At 33.4% G+C, this 26,144-nt stretch overlaps 1 protein-coding gene across 2 annotated transcripts in view; it reads left to right on the forward strand.

The window, feature by feature from the left end:
- The window catches only part of CCSER1 (coiled-coil serine rich protein 1), a 1,266,496-nt gene that overhangs the window by 249,221 nt on the left and 991,131 nt on the right, over window positions 1-26,144 (forward strand). For both annotated transcript variants that reach the window (XM_065877864.1, XM_065877863.1), the window contains one exon: window positions 14,104-14,197. In XM_065877864.1, coding sequence (XP_065733936.1) covers window positions 14,104-14,197 — 94 coding nt within the window. The remainder of the gene's footprint in view (window positions 1-14,103; window positions 14,198-26,144) is intronic.

A 26,144-nucleotide genomic window follows, 5' to 3' on the forward strand; every position in this document is an offset into this window, starting at 1 on the left:
AGAATCTTAATGGCTCAAATACAACACAAATTATTTCTTACACAAAATTCAGTGTGGATCTGGCAACTCTCCAGGGCAGCTCTCCTTCATGTTATGACTAAGAGACTTTCTCTATTCTGTACTCCTGTCATCTTAATGTATGGATTTCTGGGTTATCTGGAAAGAAGGAGATAGTGTTGGAGGTTTATAGAGGATGGTTATAAGGTCAAAATCTGGTCACATGGCTCTAACATAACTTTAGGGGAGTCTGTGATATGAAGGTTAATGAGAAAATTTCTATGAGAAAAAGTTGAAGATCTGGGGTTATGAAACAGAAAGAATCTTTTCTCCAAGTCAGATAACCTTGTGAGGCACACTCTGAGGAACTTGTCATGGCTCTTGGGTATCAGCGATTGAAATGCTTTCACACATGATTAATGGTAATGTAGAAGATAGAACAATTTGAATATAGGGAAAGGGAAAAAAAGTAGTGGATCGCTGAGGAGCCATTTGCTTGACACAGTGAGGAGGACTGGTGTGATAGAGTTAAGATGGTGTGATTAAAACCTTTGAAATAAAGAAGTGACAATTTAAGTTTCTACAGAAATTGGGATATATTTGGCATGGTATAAGACTGAGAGATATTCTCAGAACTATAATAAAAGTACTGGTAGTTCTGGTAAGTATTCTGAATGTTTCAGAAAGCAGTTAACAAAAAAGAAATGATATTTCTTAGGGCAAACAAATGATGCAGCTTAAGTGAGAAAATGATAATTAGGGCAGAAGGGAATGACCAGGTAGGACTTCATTTTAACATCTTGAATAACTTGGGGTTATTCATTCTAAGATATAAAAGATTTTTAGTTTCATTATTCTCTAAGACTTTTCTCAAATTTGTGAAACAAATTTGAGAAAAGTCTGAGTCTTTTAGAAACAATGGTACCATTTTATAGGAAAATGATGAAAACAACAGCTTCATAAAAATTCAAAGGCTGATTTCATGTTTACTTTACATTGTATATCGGTGTGTGTTTTTATAAAATGCAAACAAATTAAGATGTAACTGCACCAAGAGTTTTTTTGTTTTTTAATATTTTTACCCCAGAGTATATCACAGTATACATGAAAGTAATAATGGTCATTTTATTTTACAAATGTAATGATGTTGTTGTTATGAAGAAAAAAAAAGAGGGGGGAAATTTACTTAATGAATGCGTTTTAGAGTAATAGTTGTAAAAATAAATCTGAATTTGTAATCATAATAGTGAAAGGAAAATGAGTTGCCAAGGAAACAAAGGTTTATAGTAATATTGTAAAGCAATTATAATTTCATTAAAAATTAATTTGTTTAATTGACGTTTCTCTAAACTTATTTTTCTTTCATTCTTATCATTATTTATATACCTCTAGCCATTATAATATAAATTACATTAACTTATACATTAATTAAGTTGAATTGATTGGTTTATATCCATGGATTTTGAATACTGCATTAGATTTCTGTTGATTGTAAAGCACTTTATTTACTTGGAATTTCTTTATAGTCCAGCTATATGCAGTACAAACTGATATGTGAATGGCTGAGAAGGATAAAAGATTCCAATTTTGTCTTTAATTTTGCAAGTGATTTCGGTAAAATAAAAAGATTTTTCTAAATTTTGTATTGATCTAACCAGAGAGAGAAATTCATTTGAAAACCTTTATATCCAAAAGATAAGTTAGCAAACATGCCAAACTGAAGAAATGAGCTGATTCTTTTCTGGCTTGACTCTCATCCAACTACAAATATTTTTCTGATTTATACCCTAGTGATATTTTCTTGTTCTCTATATTTTACGTGAAATTAATATTGACATGTATTTGATATTTATGAATATATTTATTTTGTGACTATATGTTTTTATTATAGAGTATTTGTCAATATTGTGTTTTTTAAACTAATTTTTCAGAGACTAGGAAATGGGACTATATAGCTTTATAGATCACTGTAGGTATTTAAGCACTAAAGAAATTTCTCTTGGTGACAAAACACTTCTAACTGGTTATGTTCTTATATTAATATTGCTGAAATATTTGTCCTTCTTTCTCTCAGATCACGTAACACTGCTTATATTTTAGTTGTTAAAATATAATTTTTTTTACTGTATTACATAAAAACATAAACTTAATCTTTCAAATAGTTAGGAGGTTCTAATTTTATAAGGAGAAAAAGGTATTCTACAATTGCTTGTGGTGTTCCACGTCTGCCTGTGCTGTTGTATTTCTCTGTCCCTTAATGCAAAGACCATTAATATGAAAAGAATTCAGTAAGCGGAATTATATTGCTTCCCAAAATAGTTCCAATGTGATACTCTTAACAAATGAAATATAAAAAGTATTTAAATAACTATGGCTTTCTCCTCAATAAGTCAGAACATGCACTATTTTGTGTACTATACTGTTGTATTCAACAAGTTCAAAGTTCAAGACAGTTTGTTACTTGCATTGTACCTAACATACTGAAAATTCTCAATAAGTAATTATTGATTGAGTTAAATTATTGATATGCTCAGGACTGTGCCAAGTACTGTAGGAACTGCAAAGGGAGAATAATTGCACCATATTTACTTTCAAAATGATGTAAATAAGAGAACTATTACAAACCACGTGGGAAGAAATTAATGTTAACCACATGAAGATGAGGAAGTCTTCCTAAAGGGAATGGAATGTTAGTTGGACCTTGATGGAAGTATAAATAAAATAAATTTGGTTCAACTTGCAACTGCGTAAAAGAAAGAAAATATCAAGGAAAATTTGAAAAGTTAAGACTTTTTTTTAACATTATCAAAGAGCATACATAGTGAAGGATCATTTGTATGTGAAAAGAATTCCAGATAGGGAAAGTAGATTATCAGGAATTATTTGCTTTCATTTTACAGAAAAGTGAATCATGGCCTAAAGAATTTAGTTTACTTGTTTGAGATTCCATAGAAAATAGCAAAAATGGGAGCACACCTGTTTGAGAAGTTTTAAGGAAACTCGTCTAGAGCTCGTTTTCAAAACTATACATGCTCATTTATGATCAAACATCTAGTAAAATGCTAGTAACCTTAAAAAAAAATAGGTCTTGGAGGCTTCCCTGGTGGCACAGTGGTTGCGAGTCCGCCTGCTGATGCAGGGGACACGGGTTCGTGCCCCGGTCCGAGAAGATCCCACATGCCGCGGAGCGGCTGGGCCCGTGAGCCATGGCCGCTGAGCCTGCGCGTCCGGAGCCTGTGCTCTGCAACGGGAGAGGCCACAACAGTGAGAGGCCCAAGTACTGCAAAAAAAAAAAAAAAAAAAAAAAGTCTTGATATTTAAGGATTTCCTTCAATATCTCTAGAATCTGGCACGTGCGTGCATGCGTGCACACACGTCACGTGAAGGGAAGCTTTATGGAGAAACTTTCATTCTTCAGGTAAATATATGTTTAAATCTTAGATCTTAGTTCTGCCACTTTCTGTGTCATGGTCAAGTTATTTAATTTTTCTCACCCTCGGGTTTTTCATCTGTAAAACAATGCTTGCCTTTCTGGCTGTTAGGCTCCATTAGAAATTTTTTTTTTTTTTTTTTACAGTGAATTCTCAGCAGAGTGGTTAGGATGATTTTCCTAAAATGTGTATTTAAGCATGTCACTTTACAGTGATTTCTAAATTCCTTACCTGCCTCGAAGTTATGATCAAATGATCTAGACCCCATACCTCTAACCTCTTGTACCATGCACCTCACCTCTATGTTCCAACCATTCCAGCCTTCTCTCTGCCCCACTCACATATCAGTCTCACATCCATTGTAGATGATTTGCCTATATTTTGTCCTTTGTTGAGAATATTTTTTCCTTCCAGTTTTCATATAGCTGCTTATAATTCATTCCTCAGCCCCTATGACACCTTTAGAAATGCCTTCCCTGCCCTTCTCATGTAGAGTAGCTGCCTCCTACAACCAGTAAATATTATGTTGATATTTTTAAAAATATCGTATATAATTAGCTGAAATTACCTTGGTGTTTTTTTTTGTTTTTTTTTTTGCGGTACGCGGGCCTCTCACCGCTGTGGCCTCTCCCGTTGCGGAGCACAGGCTCCGGACGCGCTGGCTCAGCGGCCATGGCTCACGGGCCCAGCTGCTCCGCGGCAAGTGGGATCTTCCCGGACCGGGGCACGAACCCGTGTCCCCTGCATCGGCAGGCGGACTCTCAACCACTGCGCCACCAGGGAAGCCCTCATTTGTATATTTATTGTCTATATCGGAAACTTCTCTCTTTCGGTCATTATTCTTAATTTAGTACTTTCCCTGCAGTTGGTAAGCCGTCAATAAATATTGTTGAATAAGGGAATAAATTACTTTTTGTTACCAGAATTATGAGCCCAATATGGAAAATTGAGGGAAAAGATATAGAAAATATCCAATAAATCTTTAACATAGGCAATATATACACCATTTCAGTATGTATGATCTTAGTCAGTTCCTTGTTTATGTATTATTAAAAAATAAACATTGATTAAAAAAAACAACTCACGATACTTTCCGCCTGTAGATATGGCTCTGGAATCTAACATAATAATTTGAAACCAAATTAGATCATGAGCCATGCGTCGTCTATATAAACAGTATATGTGTAGTGAACTGCTCTTTGCCCAAAACGAGGTCTGACCTTTGCCCTCAGGTTCTGAGAGGTAATTTACATCATACCTGATAGCAGTATCTTTGTTTAGAGTCCAGGGGTGACCACACTGGATCTTAGAGTGGAGCTGGACACATCAGAAAATATCAGGGTGGGGCAGCCCACATCAGAAAAAGAAGCGTATGATTTACGGTAAAAGCTTCAGGTCATTTATTGTCAGACGAGGCTGAGAGCAACCATGTAGGCAATCAGTCAATCGATCATACCTATGTAATGAAGTCGAGTAAAATCCCTGGACACTAAAGCTTCCATGAGCTTCCCTTGTTGGCAGTACTCTGCTTCTGTTGTCACATGTCAATGCTGGGAGAGTAATACATCATGTGTACAAGGGAAGCTTTGCATTTGGAACCCTCCCAGACTCTTCCTTCTTTGGCTGATTTTTGACCTGTACCCTTTACCTGTAGTAAATTACAGTGATGAGTAGAGCTTTCAGTGAGTTCTGTGAGTCCTTCCAGTGAATGATTGTACTTGAGGGTGTTTTTGTGAACACTCCAAACTCGCTGTTGGTGTCAGAAGTCAGGGAAATTTGGAGGACTGTTCCCTTAGACTTTGCAGTTTGGCTAACTCTGGGTTTATACCATTAGAGGAAAGAAGCTCATAATTGTCTTATAGATTTGAAGATTTTAGATATGAATGGAATTACAGAGAATAGCTGTTCTAATATTTTATTTCATGGAAGGGTATCAGGGAGGTTATGATTTGCTTCAGTTCACAGACTTGGTTTGGTGGCTGGGTTAGGGTTAGAAATCAGATTTATCAGTCCCAATCTTTTGAATTTCCCACTATGCTATATTATTTAACACAAGGTTGGCATGATAAGTATCACTGGACATATTTGATACCTATTTTAGAAATAAAATTATGACAATTTTTAAATTATAAATCAGTAAAACATTCATCAATTTCATAATATCTGATATACAAATATAAACCTAGAATAAAACTTAAGGCTTAATTATATGAGATCTTTCTGTGCCTAAAAATACGCATTTTTCACTAGAGTAGCTATCCTGATCTGAATGGTATTTATGGTACACTTTCTGGTCACTGGTTTAACAAGCTTACATATTAGGTTTTCTTTGGCAAATTCCAATTCATTGTATATTGGCTAGAATAGTGATGGAAGATTCATAAAATTCTCAGAGCCATATACACTAATAATGGTGAAAAGTAAGCCTTTCCACTGAGGCTAAAATGACAGCTTTAACAACAACAAAAAAAGCACACCTCGGCAATCTTAGACAACTAAACTGGTGTAGAGGTAGCAATTAAGTTCTTAAACATTCCCTCTGTACTACACATGAATACTTTTTCTGGACAACAAATTTTCCCCAAAACATCTGATAGTTTTAAAAAATTGATGTTCTAAAAAGGACACTATTTTTTGTCATGAAAAGAGTTTGGCAATAAGACATCTCATTCCCAGATAATTGAGATATTATTATAATATCGTAAGTAAGATATTATTAGGTAAATTAGATATTATTTTCCATATACTATAATGATACAGCACGGCACTAGAGATTCTGAAAACACAAGAACTCTGCTCATACGTAGCACCAAGTCTTATGGGGGTCTTATGTTCTGTGAAAACCAGCATATATTGCACATAAAGGTAGTTTTTAAGGGAAAGGCTTTTAAACTTTCCTATCATTATCAAAAAGCATTTTTTTAGCACCTGTTATAAGTAATGTTGTAAAAAAAAAAAGCCTGTGATATAATAAAGTATAAGTATGTTACTTTGTGTTTGCTCTTTAGGTATTTGGGGCAAGTGGATAGACTCAGTGCAATGAAAGAAATGCAAATGGCATTTCCAGGAAACAATCAATAAATATGTTTGTTTTTAATAATAAGTTTTCAGGAAGCAATTTGGTAGATAGATACACATCAGATTGTTGGGTTTTGAATGACAATAGAGTTAGTGTTTGTTCTATAGACATACACCATTGTCATCTTTTCATGTGTTAGGCAATGAGGGAATATATACAAATTATTGACTACTTCAATGAGAGTAATCTCAGAGTAGTATGTAGAAAGAATTATAAGTGAAAGTTGAAGAATTGGAATGGTTCTTGGCAAAAAGTTGACAGGTACACCAATAAGAATATAATGAAGTACGCTTCTTAACTGTGGAATGCTCAGTTCCCCTGGTACACAAAGAAGAATGAAGGGTAGAAATAATGATCTCACTCATATATATATATATATATATATTTTAACATCTTTATTGGAGTATAATTGCTTTACAATGGTGTGTTAGTTTCTGCTGTATAACAAAGTGAATCAGCTATACATATTATATCCCCATATCTCTTCCCTGTTGCATCTCCTTCCCACCCTCCCTATCCCACAAAAATACTAGAATTCCAAATATTTTAATTGTGATAGCACTCTTTTCCACATTACCACGTTCAGCTCAAGCCAATTACACACAATGTAATTGTGGTATTTTATTGGATGGATCTTGCTTTCATTGGACTTGTGTGCTATATAATAATTATTTATTTGTGTTGCTTTATTGACAGTGACACAAACTGATGTAGTCAAGTGCAGAATCAAAGAGACGGCATCTGTAATGTTGGTTGTCTTTTGTCGTGAAAGTAGAATCCCAAGAGACATTATTTTTTCTCCATATCTTAAATGATGAGAAGAAAAAAATGCATTTTTAAACTAATAATCATTATATATTTTAATTTTGAATCATGGAGTTTGCTAATTATATATTTATACTCCCTAGTTTTCTATTTTTATAACTTAATAATAAAAATTACTTTTAATTTATTCCCTTGCATAGATTAAAATGAAAATGTTCAGAGTTTACTTTAAAATTTTGTATGAATTCAGATATAGATTTATAATCCACATAAAATCTATGGACATATGAATCCATATAAATGTTAACTTTTCCTAAAAAATTGAAATATTATAACATGATTTTTAAGTTTTAGTAGTTTAGTATTGTACTATTTGAATAACATAAAATCATTTACCTTTTATTAGTGTAAAGAGTAGAGTTAGCAGCTCTGGGCATAGCTTTAGGAATCTCATTTTGCTATTTTTTTACATTTAAATATGAAAAAATATGCATAATCAAAACAAAATATGCGTTGTGTATGTCTTTGGACTTGTAATGGGAAGACTTATGAGTAAGGACTGAAAGAATGAAGACATTTTTGAAACTATGTATTAAAAGTGTATTTTGATGTATGCAGATCCATAAGGTTAATCAGTACTTAGCAAAGAGCAAGCTGTGTCTGGAAATACTTTGTGTCTACCATGTTGAAGGGTGAAGGTAACTCTATTGTAGTGATTTTATATGCTTTATTTATCCAGTCAGGAAATCAAAACCAAATAACTCCTCAGAGCAGTAATTATGAAGTATTGTCATTTTAATTTCTCTTTCCAAAAAATAGCAGTGAAATCGTATCATTAAAATTATATGCATGTATTGGTGTATTATCCTCTTTCCCACTGCATATATGGGTGTGAACAACTCAACTTTTATCAAAATGTATGTACCCAGCCTATTCAGATGTCTGCTTTGGATGATTTCTGTACCTTGTCCCTTTATGTCTCTCATTTTTTACAATTCATGTAATTATCTTTCTGGGATAATACAAATTATTTAAAGATGTATACCAAGTTACTTGACTTTATCTTTTTTTCCCAATTATAAAAAGCCATTGTAATTAATTGTAAAGCCAGTCTCAGAATGTATTTTATACAGGAAAGTTTCACTGAGGGTCTTCTACAGTAGCTACATCATATGTTTTCGATAATAACATGACATTTTCTTTTTAGTCAATCTGTGGAAACTCTACTAATCTAATCTAATGATTAGATTAGTAGAGAATGAAACACGTATCCTAGCAGCACCTGATCATAATGGAGAATGACTAGAAGATTTAAACTAGATTAACTATCTCTTATTAACTTGAATAATTCTCTCTTCACTTTTAGACTAAATAATGATCAGAGCAGTTCTGCTGTGCCATTAAAAATTACATAAACAAGTGTTGAAGTCTAGAGCCTCTCATATCTTGCCTTTTAGATATTTTAAGGCTACTTGGAAAGTGCTTTGACTAAAATATAACAGCATAGAAATGCAATTAGTAACATCTTTATAATACCACAATTAGCGAATGTTTTAATAATTCAATAATTTCCTTTGATGGAATTATTTCTTCTATAAGCAACACTTCCTATGTAGTACTATGTCCCAGCTTTGTATATTTTTCACAGGATCATAATTATTATATTTATTGCAATAAAAAGACAAGGCCTAAGGGTTATGGGATGGTTACATATTAATAGAGTGATCAGAGCTTGTCTTTTCAACTCTGTAGCTTCAGAAGTTCAACTTTATTCTTTCAGCCAGTAGCAACCAAATTCTGGAGAACTAATTCACAGTAACGAAACACAGGAGACTGATTTATAAATAATGGTACCTACTTTATTTATAAAAGAGATTGGTATTTCTTTACAAGAATACAGTTATCTTTAAGTTCTATGAGGAAAGAAAACATGCCTGTTAGGTTCATTGTTAAATCCCCAGAGTTTAGAAAATTGATTTTTGAATTAATTCATTAATAACTACTTAGTTTACTCTTAATGGCTTAAAGTCATTTGGGAGATTTCATGACTAATTAGTATTCTTGATAGATTTTTCAATGTCTGCTTAGGGAATACTTAGTAATAATTGTGCTTCATTTAATATCCAATTTATTAATATTATGAATTAGTAAAAAATTAGTATTTCCTTACAATTAAATAATCAACTCTTCTCATAATACCCACATAAATCTTACATAAAAATGAATTAGAATATGTATTAAATTAAATTTTCCATGGCCTTTAAACATTGGTTTAGATATTATATAATAAAATTCTTCTCGGTGTTTCATTACAACACCAAGCCTAACATATCAATTTATCTTAAACGTTTTAGCCACTTTTAAAGAAGAAAATTATGCATTTTACAATGATTCAAGAGCAAATCAATATGCTTACCCTAAAACTGGTTACAAATGTGCTCACGCTAGGAATTTACATTTCCTTTTACCATTTGCCTTCGTTCTCTTTGCTAATGTGAAACTTTTCATCTTTCACTGGGATTTCAGAAATACTTGAGTCTATTTTTGCACTTCCCTAGGACTTACTTATTATACTAGACTTAAAAGAAAAAGAAAGTCTTCTCTTAAATTTGCACTTTCTGGGTTGTTGACTAGATAAATTTTTGTGTAGTCATTGGAATTTGCTATACATTCAGAGACGATTCACACTCAAGATTCTGACCATCAGGTTGGACTTTCCTTTTTCAATTAAACTTTACATTCTATGTCCTTATGCCTTTATTTATTTTTTAAATTCGAGCCCAGCTTTTAATTTTGTGCAATATTGGTGCTCCCTCCCCAAATTATTTGCTTTTAAAGTTTCAACTGCAATTGTTATATAAACAGTTTTCCTGTTATTATGATATATATGCCTGGTATATTAATGTTATTAGAAACCCATGGACTTTCATTATTCTATCTTTATTATACAGAGCTACCTAGGTTTTTATCTACCAGAGGATGAGAGACTATTGTTAGTTATCACTTCTAGATATTCCATTAATTTATCAAATGTCTGAAGCACACAGTTGTGCCCTTTTAGATACAGGTCTATTAGTATTAATTAAATGCTGGACTCCTTTTCCACTTGGTAGTTATGTGTGACCATTATTGCTGATCAGTCCTTTCTATCCCTGGTACAGAACTACTTTTGATGCTACTACTTTACTTACAAGTCTTTCCTTGCACAGATCAAAAAAAGTGCATGTCTTCATATTATAAACATACATAAGATTAGAAAAAATACCCGTATGTTTAGCTATTTATTAAAAACAATAGACATTGAAGATATTCTAGCCTGTTTGTGTTTTTTGTGTGTATATCATTAATGCCTCTTTATATCCTTCACATTAACTTTTCTGTTTGAGTAACTCTTAGTTTTTGACAGACTCAGATTGTTTCATTTAGCCATAATGATTATTGTTTGTTTGTTGGTGTGTGTTTGTGTTTTTTATTTGTGGTACGCGGGCCTCTCACTGTTGTGGCCTCTCCCGTTGCGGAGCACAGGCTCCGGACGCGCAGGCTCAGCGGCCATGGCTCACTGGCCCAGCCGCTCTGCGGCACGTGGGATCTTCCCAGACCGGGGCACGAACCCGTGTCCCCTGCATCGGCAGGCGGAACTCTCAACCACTGCACCACCAGGGAAGCCCTGTTTGTTTGTTTTTTGATGCTCATAATGTCAGAAGTTAGCCAGGGAGAAGCCGTTTAGGTTGCTTTCTTAGCCTTTCAAAACTTCCTCCAACTTCTTTTTTAGACAAATCTTGTTTTCTGGCAACAAAAGAATGTTCCAGAAATAGTCTGTATTTTTTCTTTCCTTCTTTTTTTCCCTAATAATTAAGGAGCCCTGGTCCTTTTTGGTTGGTGGATACTGGGTAATGAGTTTCTGGACTTCCCCTAAGTGCTGGCTGAGGGCAAAAGCACTGTTGCTACTATTGGTCTTTTTTAAGGAGAGATCTGGAAAAGATATTTCTTTTAGGTCTGTGAGTTCACACTGACTTTTCTTCTGTAACATCACGTTGGCGCATCTACTCTCTTTTTTGTATGATGTTTCACCAACTTCAAAGACTCCACTCCATTAACAAGAAAGTTGCTTTGTAAGCAAGATATCAAAGCAAGGCAATTTAGAATAAGTATATTGAAGAACACCTCCTCTAGACCAGTGGTCGATGGGCTCCTGCTAGACTAAATGTCAAGGGTCACCTGCAAAATGAGAAAATCAAAGCAATGTAATGAATTTTCCAAATTTAATTTGTTCACTTTGTTGGTGTTACTTTCTTCAATTAAATGTTTGGGATAATGGTGACAGAGTTTTTAAGTATTTCCTTGTTACAAAATAAAATCTTTTTAAAGTGTATTTTCAAACTGAGGATGGATGTATTAACTGTCAAAATTCAAAAGAGGGTTGAACAATCCAACCTTGAAAAGATCATGTATGCTGCTGGACCTCAGGAACTGCTGGAATCAGGAACCAGAAAGTCTACTACTATGACACTTGTCATTTTTCCAGTAGACTTACTCTGGTCTTAACCATGCAATGAAATCCAAGGCCCCTGTGATGTGCATCTTGCAATATCTATCACCAAACAGAAATTTTTCTCATTTTTCTGAGAGGGCTATGATCAGTGAGTTTGGTTAAAACGCTCATCTTGGACCATCCACCAAGGACAGGAAGTCTGGCTCGTGTAAGAACCTGGTATCTTCTTCTATAGCTAGGTGGATTGAGTGGGGTGATTCCAAATGAAAGGGAGAAATGCTATGCAAAACGTAGAAGCTTACGTTGAGGAAGATGTCCTTACTTGGCATAATTACAAAAACATATGCCAGGCACTCATTTACTTCCTTTTTTCCGATCTTCATTGCTTTCTAAGTGTTGTTGGTTGTGTAAGTTTGCTGGGGCTGCCATAACAAAATACCACAAACTGGATGGCTTAAACAGCAGAAATTTATTTTCTTGCGGTTCTAGAGGCTGGAAGTCTAAGATCAAAGTGTAGGCAAGTTTAGTTTCTCCTGAAGCCTCTTTCCTTGGCTTGCAGATGGCTGCCTTCTTCCTATGTCCTCCCACGATTGTCCCTCTGTCTGCGTTGTCTGTCCTAATATCCTCTTCTTATAAGAACACCAGTCATATTAGATTAGGGCCCACACTTGTGAGTTGATTTAACTGTAACTTCTTCTTTAAGGATACTCTCTTCAAAAATAATCACCTTCTAAGGTACTGGGGGTTAAGACTTCAGTTTATGAATTTTGGATGAAAACAGTTAAGACCGTAATATTGGTCAGTGAAATTCAAAATACAAGTATAAAATTGTTTAGGCTAATTTGGAGCTGTATCAATGACTACACTTTCACCATTAAACAATTTTTTTTACCAATGTATTCTTGACTACCTGACTAAAATTCTCTTATTTGGATACTGCTTAATAAACCCTAATAATATTAGTATCCTTATAACATCTCCCTTTTCTAAACTCTTAATTTTCCACAATCAACTTCAGTTATATTTCTTTTGTTGTCTCAATATTCTGTTTTGAATTTTTGAGAATGGCAGCCTATCTTTTGTTGCCTATATTTATAACATCTTTTTATTGCTATATACATAAGCAACTTATTCTCACTGGTTATCCCTGCCACATTATATCATAGAACTTCCAAGAAACAGTTGATTTTGTTTATAGTTTAAATTATTAGATCCCTTGTAATTAATACAGATACAATGTAATACAATGCAATCCATTATAGTAATCGTTCCCTATAATTTTCATTGACAGATAAAAAGCACTTATATTTGGCAATATTTATCACCTTTGAAACTATTGTGCTCTATTCACAGATAACATGTGTTTCTAAAGTTTAATAATGTTTAATTCTATTTTTTACAGTGAGAGTGGTTTATTTAAAAGTTGCAGTATCCTTACTTTCAATCCCAGGAACTAAGGTGTCCATTTGACAACGTCATTAGGCTTTCTCTAATGAATATTTACTTCTTTAGATATAAATTATGGTAACATTCAAATCGGTGGACAAAGTAATCTGAAATGTTGTGGTATCATTTAACATTTAGATTGTTTTTCTGATGTTCTATTTTTTGTACTTTTGTTATTTCCATCCTAGTCTCTAAGAGTAAATTCTTGCTTTCTTAACATATTCACTACCAATCTATATACAGATATGCAAATCAGGACTGTATTCCTCCTTCAAGAATTTCTACCTCTGCACATCACTGTTTTCCCTCAAGATTTCTCAATATACTCTTCTAGTTTACTGTGCTATTTGCCCTCTAGAGAAAAAATGAAAGGGTAACATGATCTAGCTCTGATATTTATGACTTTATGAAAATCAGTAATTTTTAATCTAATTGATATTTATTTCTCCCATTCATTCCTCCTAATCTAAAGCAAATGATTGGGAAACAGTAACTGGATTTCCCCTCCCTTCCAAGCATAGTTTAAATTAATATTTCAGGGTTGGCACTGTATACAAAGTTTGAGAAACAATTCATTAAATGTGTCAGAAGACTGTTACACAAATTGGAAAGATAAATATTAGAAAAAGAATCTAAAGTTTTAGTTCACAGACTTCTGTACATTTGAAAAACCTCTTTGTGCATTTTTAATGGGAGTTAAAATTTTTATAATTATTGAAATTTTTATTGGGCTGATAATTTTAAAGCTCATAAAATAAACAATTTCTGGGGTTCAGTTACAGCATTTCCTTTGTAATTTTGAGTACTTTTTCGCTTCATGGCATCTACATGTGGATATTTCCTCAGGTTCTCAGAGTTTTGGTTTCTGACTATTGATTTTGCTTTTTTTTCAGGATGTTTTGAATAATTTGGGATCTTGTGAACTGGATGAAGATGATCTAATGCTTGATTTGGAATTTTTAGAGGAACAGAATCTTCATTCTTCAGGTAAATATTGAATAAATGCACAATATCATACAACTCTGGTCCAAGTCATTTAGCTTTCGTTGATAAGCTAAATATTGTTTAGGCTGCATTCAGTCTTTTCAATCCCCAGTTTCTGTGTTCTGTGTGCAAGGCACATGCTAGGTACCCTGGACACATTATTCTGGTTATCTTACAATCTATTATGAAAATATAAATTTGGTTGGAAGATAATTATTAAATAAGAAAAAATTATAAAACAAAAGTTCTTTCAAAGAGGGAAATTCTAATGAAACAGTTAATGATAAAGTTAATATTTTCTTTTCTGGCAGGGGGGAGACAACAATTATAATCCCATTTTTCATTTATTTTATATAACCAAACGAAAGTTTGGTGGACCAAGTTTACTCTTTCAAATCTTAGCCACCTCAGTAATAACTATGGTGGTTAATGTTAATGTGATAAGGTTGACCTCAAAATTAGTAATTACCAATAGCAACCACAAGTACACACTCATAAACACACACACACACACACACACACAGGGTTATAGTGTGAGATAAATAAATTCTTGCTGAATGAATGAAGAAGGGAGCCCACTATATTTGTAATAGTTTAAATTTGTATTAAGGCATAAAGTGTAATGTCTTCAAATACCAAAATTATTCCTTCTGTAGGACATAGGAATTAATTGTTCACTCAAATTTAGATATTTGACTAGAAAGGCAAGTTTTTATTTATTTATTTTTTACTACTAATAATACCTTGAACTTAGTCGTTTTCAAGTTAAAGTAGAAGTAACATTAAAGCTTTAAAATCTTGAGTCATACTGCATACATTTAAGAAAACCAACCTCTTGGAATTTATTGTCCATGTTTTTAACTTTTAGGAATTAGACATAATCTCTGAGGTTGTTTCCAGCTGTAATATTTTAAGATGAATTTTTGTTCATGCAGTATTTTTATATTATAAATAATGTCATAGTAACAATTGTCAAAAGAAGGAAATAACTATGTTTTTTTTACACTCTTATTTTAGGCTAATATCAAAAAGGAGCTAAATAAAAATTTTTTCTGCTTAAATGTATATTTAGGATAACCATTTCTTGAGACATTCTTCCTGCAGTTGATTTGACAGATACTCTTTTAAAAATGTAGATTTTTCTCACTTTTATGCAGGTACCTTATACAATTTCATCATTCATGTGTATTTGTATTGAAAGAGTCACACATGGTGACAATGTATACATTTTGGTGGGAAATATGTCAGTATCTAGTTTTTGCTATACAAACATTTATCTTTAGATCCCGCTATCCAACATCTAGTAATTTAATCCTAACACACTGGAAATATACAAATTAATATATGCAAATAACGATTTATTGCAAAATACTTGCAAAAACAAAATATTGGAAAACCTCAAATGTCCTTCAATAGGACATTGGTTGAATATACAATGGTACACTAAGCAGTCATTAAAAGGAATAATGATGGTGTCGATATGTGCTATAGCATGATTGTAAAGGTGAAGAACTTTGCAGTGATGAATTAGGCAGTACCTAAGGTCACTGATCACTAACTTCACTACAAGTGTAACAACTAGACATTTTGTCCCTCTTAATGCAATGACTAGAGAAGTACACAGCAATACCACTCCTGCCCACAAGTACTTAAATCTATTTGTCTCTTGATTAAATAATGATTTTACAGGAAATATTGGGGTGAGGAGAGAGGGAATGTTAAATGGAATGATGGGATTGCCAGCAAGCAAACATAGGTATGGGGCATTCTACAGGGTAAATGGTCTGGTTTTTTCAACAAATAAATGGCATGTTAAAAAGGGGAGGGGTATTGTAGATTAAAAGAGCAAATGCCATGTGACATCTTTGTGTCAAAACATAAAAACACTATGCAAATATATTTCAGAGTTTATCAGAGAAGTCTGAGTAGTGATGGAATTATTATCACAGAATTATTTTTATTTTGTTGGGTGCTAAATATTTTTCTTTGGTTTTGTCTTTGAGGAAAACTCTTCATAGAGACGCATGTGGTTGAAATAATATGGTATCTGAGATTTGCTTTACCAACAGTATGGAGGAGGGAATAGATGAAGCAATGTTGGTAAATTATTGAAAATTATCAAAGCTCAGAAATAGGTGCTTGGGGTGAAACTTTCATTGATGAGTTGTAATGTTTTCTCTATTTTAGGTATTTTTAAAGATTTTCACAATAAAAATAAAACCAAGTAATAAGTAAGCAGAATTATAGACAACATAGACATCTCAGCTGTGTTTGTTGGGCAACCATGATAAAGAGCAAAGAATGCCTTAAAAATATAAAAGAGTTACCTCAATTTATTTGCTTGGGAACAAAATGAGCATTTGTAAACTTTAATTTCTCTTTTATAAAATAATGGGTGCAATGAACTTTATTAGTTTATTTTAAAAAGTGATATAACAAATATGATGGATCTCCTGAATCTGCCTCAAGGTGTAGATAACTTGGTTGAAACCAGAACTAGGGTACCTTATGAATCAACTGAGTTAACCAAATTGTTCATAAGATAAATGATGTTACTTTGCATATCTGAAGTACAGTTATAATAAGTGAGATAGTCCTTAAAGTGACTTAGGTTTGTTTAATGTTACTTAATAAAATGAAAACCTATTTCACTTTGGATGCCACATTATGGGGTTTGAAAAAAGCCACAAATATCTCTTTATGTACATTAGCTCAGAAAGAAGAATTTTTGGTTGAATTGGTTTTATACAATTTGGTTTTTTTTTAAGCAACATAATTAAAGGTCTTATCAGAATATAAGAAGCTTATTATTGATAAATGATACTGGTAAAAAGCTCATTAATACTAAACATTCTAAAATACTGGTTTAAATAAAAGTCATTTTCAAAAGTCTGAGCACTAAAATAATGGTACCATTTAATTCTACTACTTATGTTACTGTGGACATCTTTTAATGTTCTTATTTGATTCTTGCTATCTGTATTTTCATCTAAAAATGAATTATATGTTTTCAGTTAGATTTTCAAAAGTTGACCAGTGCAGTGAACAATATGAATAATGTTTCATGAATCCTTTTAATATGTAAATATATCTATGGAGTCCTAAATTAACACACTTCCTTCCTAAAAAAGAGGTAGTATGAATAAATAGTAGTATAAATAAAATATCTGTTTTAAAGTGCAGTAAGTGGATATTATCTTTTTTTTTTTAAATGAAAGCAAGAAAGGACAATTTCAATGAAAAAAAGGTGTATGAATTCAAAGTGAGTTCCCGAAAGGAGACTTGCCTTAAGGAGAAAAAATAAAAGCAACTATTCTGAATAACTTACTCTGATCTTGGCATTATCTAATATTATCTTTTAAATTCTAATATAAAAGCTAAGATTTTAGATTAAAAATCCTGTGGATAAGCCTTCCAGATGTCTTTTATTATGTTTTCTGCAATTAATGTTTAAATTACTTTTCTGGAAATTTTTTTATGTTCAGTTAATATGCATCATGTTTAAACATAGGATTATCAATTGGTTTAATACCAGGCATTCCATTTCCCCTGTAGTAAATTATTATATTTACTGTTTTTCTGTTTAATGCATCATTTATAATGCACATATGACCAGTTATTTTTTAATTAAAAATATGAGATGCTATCAGTTATAATTTGATAAATTAAAAAGTATATTAGTGACCTTCCCACTTTTTATCTTTCTTTACTGTCTTATTCATGTTGATATGGTGGTGTTTTTGCCACAGATGGAGTCATGCAAGATATTAGCAGTGATGTTGGTTAGATATACCTCAACAGCCTTTTGAAAAATAAAAGTACTCACAAGATTTACTAGCATTTAGTATCTCTAAGACTCAAACAGGTGCCCTGAAAATTTTATTTACCCTGAAATGCATGTTATGAACTACATAATCTGTCAAAGGAAAAATACCAGAAATATATTTTTGCCTAGTTTTCTTTATGTAGTTTTACATTTTTGTGATTAGGATTTTTTTCTATTAATTTAAGCATCTTACAAAATAATCATTCAAGAAAATAAGGTAATGATTAAAGAAGGATATGAAAAATAAAGTGAAGCCACAGATAAGTTTGGCACACAAAATGTATACTAGTATTACCTCAGAGACCGAAACATGTTACTTGGAGTATACTACTAGCATATGTGAAGAAAGAAACAGAACCAATTGCATGATTAAAAATATATACCATCGGGCTTCCCTGGTGGCGCAGTGGTTGAGAGCCCGCCTGCCGATGCAGGGGACGTGGGTTCATGTCCCAGTCCGGGAAGATCCCACATGCCGCGGAGTGGTTAGGCCTGTGAGCCATGGCCACTGAACCTGCGCGTCCGGAGCCTGTGCTCCGCAACGGGAGAGGCCACAACAGTGAGAGGCCCGCGTACCGCAAAAAAAAAAAAAAAAAAAAAAAAAATATATATATATATATATATATATACCATCAATCATCATTCAGTCAATGCCCTTTTTAAAATAAAGGAATTCTTGTTACTGAGAACTGAAAGATACTTTGCTCACATGTCTTTATAAGGTATAAATTATTTGATATCAATAGTTTCCTCAGCAACTCCTTTCAATGCAAGCTGGTAGCATCATGTTACCAGTTCAGCAGAAGAAATTCTAAATGGTAACACATCAGTGTGGCAAAAGCTAGGAGCTTTATGAGGAGCTTGCTTAATCCCAAAATAAAATCTAGTTCCTTGTCCATAGTTCATATTCCTCAGCTAATTTATTATTATTTTTTTTTTTTGCGGTACGCGGGCCTCTCACTGCTGTGGCCTCTCCCATGCGGAGCACAGGCTCTGGACGCACAGGCTCAGCGGCCATGGCTCACGGGCCCAGCCGCTCTGCGGCATGTGGGATCTTCCCGGACCGGGGCATGAACCCGTGTCCCCTGCATCGGCAGGCGGACTGTCAACCACTGCACCACCAGGGAAGCCCTCAGCTAATTTTAATGTTGAAAATAGTTAATGTAAATGATGCCAAGCATTTTCCTCAGACGTAAGGTAATTGCCATAAAGTCTAGTTGAATATCTAATATTAAGCAGTATTACTTCCCAGTGAGTCCTCCAAAATGAACTGTTTGCAAAATGTAACCCTTATGTAACAGAAAAAGACAAGTTTTCTACAAATAGAAGTAATCAAAACACCAGCTAAATATCAAACAGTGCGTACTGTTCGATAAAGAATAAGAATTTGAGTTTTGGTTTTAGAGTATTTAATCTATACCTATTCTTTAGCACAGTGAACTACAGCGAGGTCACATGTCTATTGAGGCTGCTCCTAGCATTACCTTCATAGTGGTAGAAGCTGATGGGAAGCATGCACCTGGCTAATTTGACAGTGAAGCATCATAATTAACTAAATGATTTAAAGTTGCAAGGAAAAGAGGCTAAAACACATTTTGATGTTACCTGTTTGGAACATATTCATTAAAATACTATTTCTCCAATTCTTTCTTTTGTTAATACTAGGAGTGGGTTGTGTGTAACCTTTAGCAATTAGTAGCTGGAGATCTAAGTTGATAGGAAGGAAAACAATGCCTGTAATAAGCCATGCTCTTTGTCTAAGCTATCTCAGCTTATCCTCACAGTAACTTTCTGAGAGGAAGTTGCATTTTAAAGATTCATTCAAATTAAAGAAACCACAAATTAATATCAAAAGAGAGCAGACACTGTAGAGACAGACACATCCAAGTTAGAAAAGCAGCTTTGCCATGGTAGCCTTGGTGAGTGATCCAATCTTCCTGAGCCCTTTTCCCTCATTTGTCAATTGACAATAAAACTATCTATCTCAAAATATCGTCCTACCAAAATGGGTGACGTATTTACATGTAAAATGCTTTTCACAGTTGCCTAGAATAAAATAAGAGCCCAGTACAATTTGCTTAACTCTCTTGAAATCTTGAATTCCGTGTCAAAAAATTTGTCCCATCGTTGGTTATTTTTCATAGTTCTTAATTTCTTAATACTTCATCATTAGTCTATATATTTAAAAATATGCTTTGTGATTTGAATTTTTATTATCTAACATTTTAAATGGTGTTTTCTTAGTACTGATTATTCAAAAATTAAGTCACTTCGCTTATTACAGGTGGTATGTTTCTGTGTTAAAATCAATACAGTTAAATGCATGAAAATATTTTTTCAGATATTAGTCATGTGTCCAATATACCACAACATATTTAAAATGGAATTTCTCAGAGAAAGAATAAATTTCTGTTAAATACTTTAAAACTTATTAACGTAAATCATTTATGTTCAGAGAGAAAGCCAGTCTGTTCTTTTGTATTAAATTTTGGTGTTTACAATTTGCAGTTGAGTTACTCAATTGAAAATATATTTTACTTATTTATCATTCTTTGATGAAAATAATGTAATGGTCATTTGGATGATTGGGTGAAGAAGTTTTTTATTGTTTTTGTTATTTATTTTGGACTGTATATCTAAAAACACCTGGGGCCAGTATCTCTTGGTATATGTCCAGGTGCAAATAGGGAAGTAATGGTCCAATGATATGTTAGGAATTAATTAGGTAGTTGTTAAATTATTTTGAGTTTGATGAACAAGCAATATAAAATTCTGCAGTGAGTTAATTAAGGAGGTAATTTTTGTTATTAATTTTTAACGGATAATAGCAGAGCTGAGATGAAACCCTAGTGGCTTTGAATGGTAATGTACAAATTGCAACATTGTTCACACAGGGAAAATTATAAAAATCAACTGTAAGTTTTTACAAGCTTTGACATGTCTTGGTCAGAAAAAGCGTGTGTAAGTTATTTTCAATATGATTGTATAAAGCTAAGAACATGACACTTAATTTTGGAATTATGACGTAGTGGGTAAAAATCTGGACTCTGGAGTTAGACAGATCTCAGCTGCAGTCAGGCTATGTAAACTTGAACGAATTATTTAATCTCTCTAGTTTCCCTTTCTCATCTGAAAATAGGGACAGTAAAAGTATCTGCTTCATAAGTTTGTTATGAGGAATAATAACTTAAAGCAGAGTAGAATGTTCTGCCACATGTCTAGCATATAATATTTTTTAAGAACTATAGAAAATACTATTTTTTTGCAATATCCATGATAAAATATGATGTACCTGAGCATTAATAGGAATCTGATTTTGCCAGTTTTGGTGACATTTCCAGTCTCTATTAGTGGAAGCTCTCAACTACATTTGCAAGTATAGTATTTCTCAAATTTTAATTATAGAATACCACAACAATTCTGTGACTATCATTAATTACAAAACTTATAGATTATAGCATTACATAAAATAATAGAAGAATAATAAGTAACATTTACTGAATCTGTGTGCCAATTCCATGAGGTAAATAACCCCTTGCACATTTGAGAAAATTTAAGCTTTGATAACATATTACAGGTAGTAGATATCCCAGGGGAACCCAAACAAAGTTTTGCTAACTCTGAATGCTCTATGTTTAATCTTTATGACTTTTTTGACTAATAAAATTAATTCATATAAAATTTTAAGATCACAAGTACACTGAAGCTTTTGTTTTAAATTGACTCTTCTTTCTATTAACTTAGTTACAAGCATCACTTATAAATGTCTGCCTTTGACTTCATGCAGGAAGCTGAAACTTATATTTATTTACTAGAGCATCCATGTTGTCCCAGGCACTGGTGTAGACACTTATATGTTTCTGTTTTTGCTTTGTTTGTAAGCTATAATTTATAAGCACTTTGGATTACCCCCCCCTTTTTTTTTTTTTTTCTTCTGTACGCCGGCCTCTCACTGCTGTGGCCTCTACCGTTGCGGAGCACAGGCTCCAGACGCGCAGGCTCAGCGGCCATGGCTCACGGGCCCAGCCGCTTCACCACATGTGGGATCTTCCTGGGCCGGGGCACAAACCCGCATCCCCTGCATCGGCAGGCGGACTCTCAACCACTGCGCCACCAGGGAAGCCCTGGATTACCCCATTTAATCCTAACAACAATTCTCTAGAAATTATTACTATTCTTGCTTTGATAATGAAGGAATGGAGATCCAGAGAGTGTTATTATTGGTCCAGGACTGCAGAGATAATAAGTGGCAGAAGTAGGGTTTAAGTTACTCCATGGTGACTTGGTGCCTACCTAATGTTTTCACACAGCTCTCAGTGACCTTTAGCTGCTAGAAAAAGCAGTTATAACAAAACTGAAAAATGTTCCTTTGTAATACAGTGTTTGAGTAACACTATAGTGAGGACAAAATTGGGACAAAAGTCATTTCCTGGGTTTCACCCCCTGGTGCTGTTGCTCTTTTCTGCCTTGAAAGGCTTAGAGTACCTGTTATCTGCTTGGTAGCCATTAGATGGCAATCGTGTTCTGATAATAATGATAGTGACCCTGTCATACATTTGTATTCAGCTTTACAGTTTACAAGGGACTTCAAATATGTTATCTCATCAGATTATCACAATAACACTCTGAGACAGGTGTTAATATATCCCAACTACAGTAGAGGAAGCAAATACTCTATGGTTAAAAACTTACTGAAGTTCGTATAGCCAATATTAACCCAGATCTTAACATTAAATGACAGGGTTTTTTCACTATCTTTCTGGATCTTGCGGCTTCTGATTTTTTTTTTTTTTTTTTTTTTTTTTTTTGCGGCTTCTGATTTTATATGGTACAAATCTAATATATTTGGTTATATATTTTCCAAGCCCACTGAAAATCATAGTTACATCTTAGAAAAGGGGAAAGGATTGCTTTAAGCAGACATGCTGAATGTGGTGAAAAATAAATACCACTAGCAAAAAAGCAAGAGGAAAAGGCAAAAAAGCTTTGAAAAGTAGGCAAAGTCATAAAGCAGAATAGTATAGGGTCATTAAGTGTAAGAACAGACATCGCCATCTGCATCAGCAGGTCATGAGGCATTACTGTATTGCAGTATATTATTCCATTGCATTTAAAAATTATTATAGCCTTGAATCATTGAGAAAAAATTATAGTCTGCATACTCTGATAAGATAGTAAGCTATAAAATTCACTTAGGAAATATATCTATCTGAACTGTTTTTATTTAACTCTTTAATATGTTAAGAGGAAACAGTTCCTTAGTTCTTCATAAACTTTATCCAGAAAGTATCATTTCATAAGGATTCTAGATTGCACAATTGGAGTATATTTTATTAAAATACTTTTTATATAATTTTTATATTTCTCCCCATATTCCTTCCCCCCAATTCTTGCAAATGACTGAATAAAGAAAAGGAGAGCTGTGAGAAGGTTTACTAATTATCATTCTTGAAAATTCAGTAATTTATTTATGGCCTACTGGTAGGGTATTAGGGATCATGATATTACTTAAACTCAAGACTGTACAATTGGCTGTAACGTCTATTTTCAGGATAGATCAAAATTTTAATGGTTTTTGTTTATTTCTTGGTTTTGGCAGATAAATTTATTGATTGACCAATAATTAGTTCATTAATTTGATACTTCGCTTTCAATTGCATTTTTTAAATTTCAAACTTACCGGTTTTCAATATGATGTTCACCTGGGTGCATTGTTTTCGATGTTTGGTTCATGATATTAAATGGCATATTTAAATGACAGAAGAAAGGCCCTAACTGAAAGGGAATTTCAGATATTATGAAGTGGAGCCTCTGCTGCTTCTGCTCCCCATGAATATTTGGAGTTTTAATGGCTTTGGTCAATATCACACAATTAGTTTGTAGTAGCATGTACTTCAAGAGAATTGCTTCAGCTACAAAGAAGGCTTTTAGATGAAACCGTTTTTAAGGTCTAATAACTATAGCTGAAAAATGTTTACACATTCTGACCTAATTTAATATTAAATGACAGTTTTAATGAAGTCATAGAATTTACTTGTAACCTGCTATTGTAGCATTTCATACTGTTATAAACTCTCTTCTGTGCAAAAGGGCAGTCAAAGGCCTAAGTTCATTAGAGGATACAGTCAAAGGAAAAGATTTCTTTCATTCAGCATAGTTTTTCTGGAGCAATTAGAAAGAAAATATGTGTCTCAATATAGAATTTCATGGCCTTGTACAATTATGTGGTGACATCTCCACACAATTGCTTGAATAATGCCAGCAACATCAGCTGGCACAATCGAAACGAACAAGTAATTAAGAAAACTAATGCTGGTCTTTCTTCTGAAGAAGTAGAATATTTACGTTTTTAAAATTGTTCACCAACAAGAAAAATAACCACTGACATGAAACATAATTTTCTACAGTGCCTGAGGCAGAAAAGATAGAAATAATAATGAACATTTGCACTATTACAACAAATTAAGTTGTAATTGTATACACCAAGAACAATGACAGAGTCCCTTTTCCTTGGATTATAAAATTTTAATAGCATCATTTTATCAGGCGTCACCATAGCATCTAGCATCTTGACCCTTTTATTTATGTTCTGCTTCTCCATCTTATTAACCAAAACTTCTAAAAGTTGACAGTGGAATTGGGGGTCTCATTCTTATGAGGACCACTTTTTTTCTCTAACCATACACCTTAGTATGCTAGGATAACCTACCCTTGTCTGAATAATTAGTAAAGAAAACAATTAGAAAAGACCACAACTTGTCTGAATAATTAGGAGATTTGAGTGAGCCATGATATTTGTGTCCAATGCTGATTCCCCAACCTTTTGATAAGAAACTGCTCAGTTTATTACTTACTGAAGCGAGGGCGAAACGCCACCTCTGATGAACTCTGGTTGTCTTTTGGAGGGGAAAGAACAAGTTAGGATTTATAGAGATTTCGAATTTGGTTTAAAGCAGATATTTCAGTTTGAAGGTTTGACTGGGACTGGGATTAGATAAAATAGTTTCAGAATGTAAGATTTGTGGAAGCTACAAGGCAAGGATTTTAAAGTGAAAGGATGATTCTTAGTGCATAAACTGTTGATGCTTTCTACTGAAAAATTGGTAGGTCTTTTGGGAAAGCCCTGTAATGAACAGTGAAGCTATTTGAAATAGTTAAGTTATTCCAATAAAGACAGTAAAATAGTAAAATGATGTTCATATACACAGTCACCTATTTGGGAGTTGGTAGTTTTAGGTGTTAATCCCCACTGAGGGAGACAGAGGGATAGACCATTTTTAGGTGGAGGCATCATCCATCCAGATTTTCCCTGTTGTTTGAGGTGTCATCATCACATATCAAGTCATTGTCTCATCATCCATACATCATGTTAGATTCTGAAGATGACATATCTGAACTCTGCAACATAAATAGTAAAATAAGGTTTCTGATCAGGATTTGTTATCCACTCTCAGCCAGCAGTCGAGTGCCCAGATTAAATAGGAGACGAGACCCCATCCCCATTCTGAAGAGCCTACAGAACCAGATATGGGGTTGTTAACGAAATTACTTTAATTTTCTGATATCTTATTTTGAGTCAGGATACTTTGGGTAAGAGGACAAAAGCGTCTCCAGCCTAGGCTGCAAATGGATATTCTGAATAAGGTTTAGATAGAAGAAATCTCTCCTGGACTGAAATATTTTAAAATTTTGTCTCAAGTAAAATCTGCTCTCAACATCCTGAAAACGATAGGACATATAAAAATATTATCTGAATGATGGGTTAAACCAGCTTGTCATTGCAAATATGTCCACATTTGAAGATGATTAAGACAACTGGAAGGTTTTTTTTATTGTCTCCTTGTGAGATTTTGTCTTCTAATTGAACATTACTCATATGCACTGAAAGATCGGGACTTTTTGGATATCTTGGCACCAATAGTAATCTGGATCTGCTCCCTCATTAGAGTATTCATAGATCAGAAAATTATTAAAATACATATTATTGGGGGGTAATAATGGTAAAAAATATTCTGAGGAAAATGGAAATAAAGGTAATCACTAATTTTACCAGGTGGTTCTTCTTAATAACATATTTTAATGATTTAAAGAGTCACATTATTTCACATTTTACTATCTCTGATA

The sequence above is a fragment of the Phocoena phocoena genome, chromosome 5 (genome assembly GCF_963924675.1).
Source record: "Phocoena phocoena chromosome 5, mPhoPho1.1, whole genome shotgun sequence".
Taxonomy (NCBI): domain Eukaryota; kingdom Metazoa; phylum Chordata; class Mammalia; order Artiodactyla; family Phocoenidae; genus Phocoena; species Phocoena phocoena.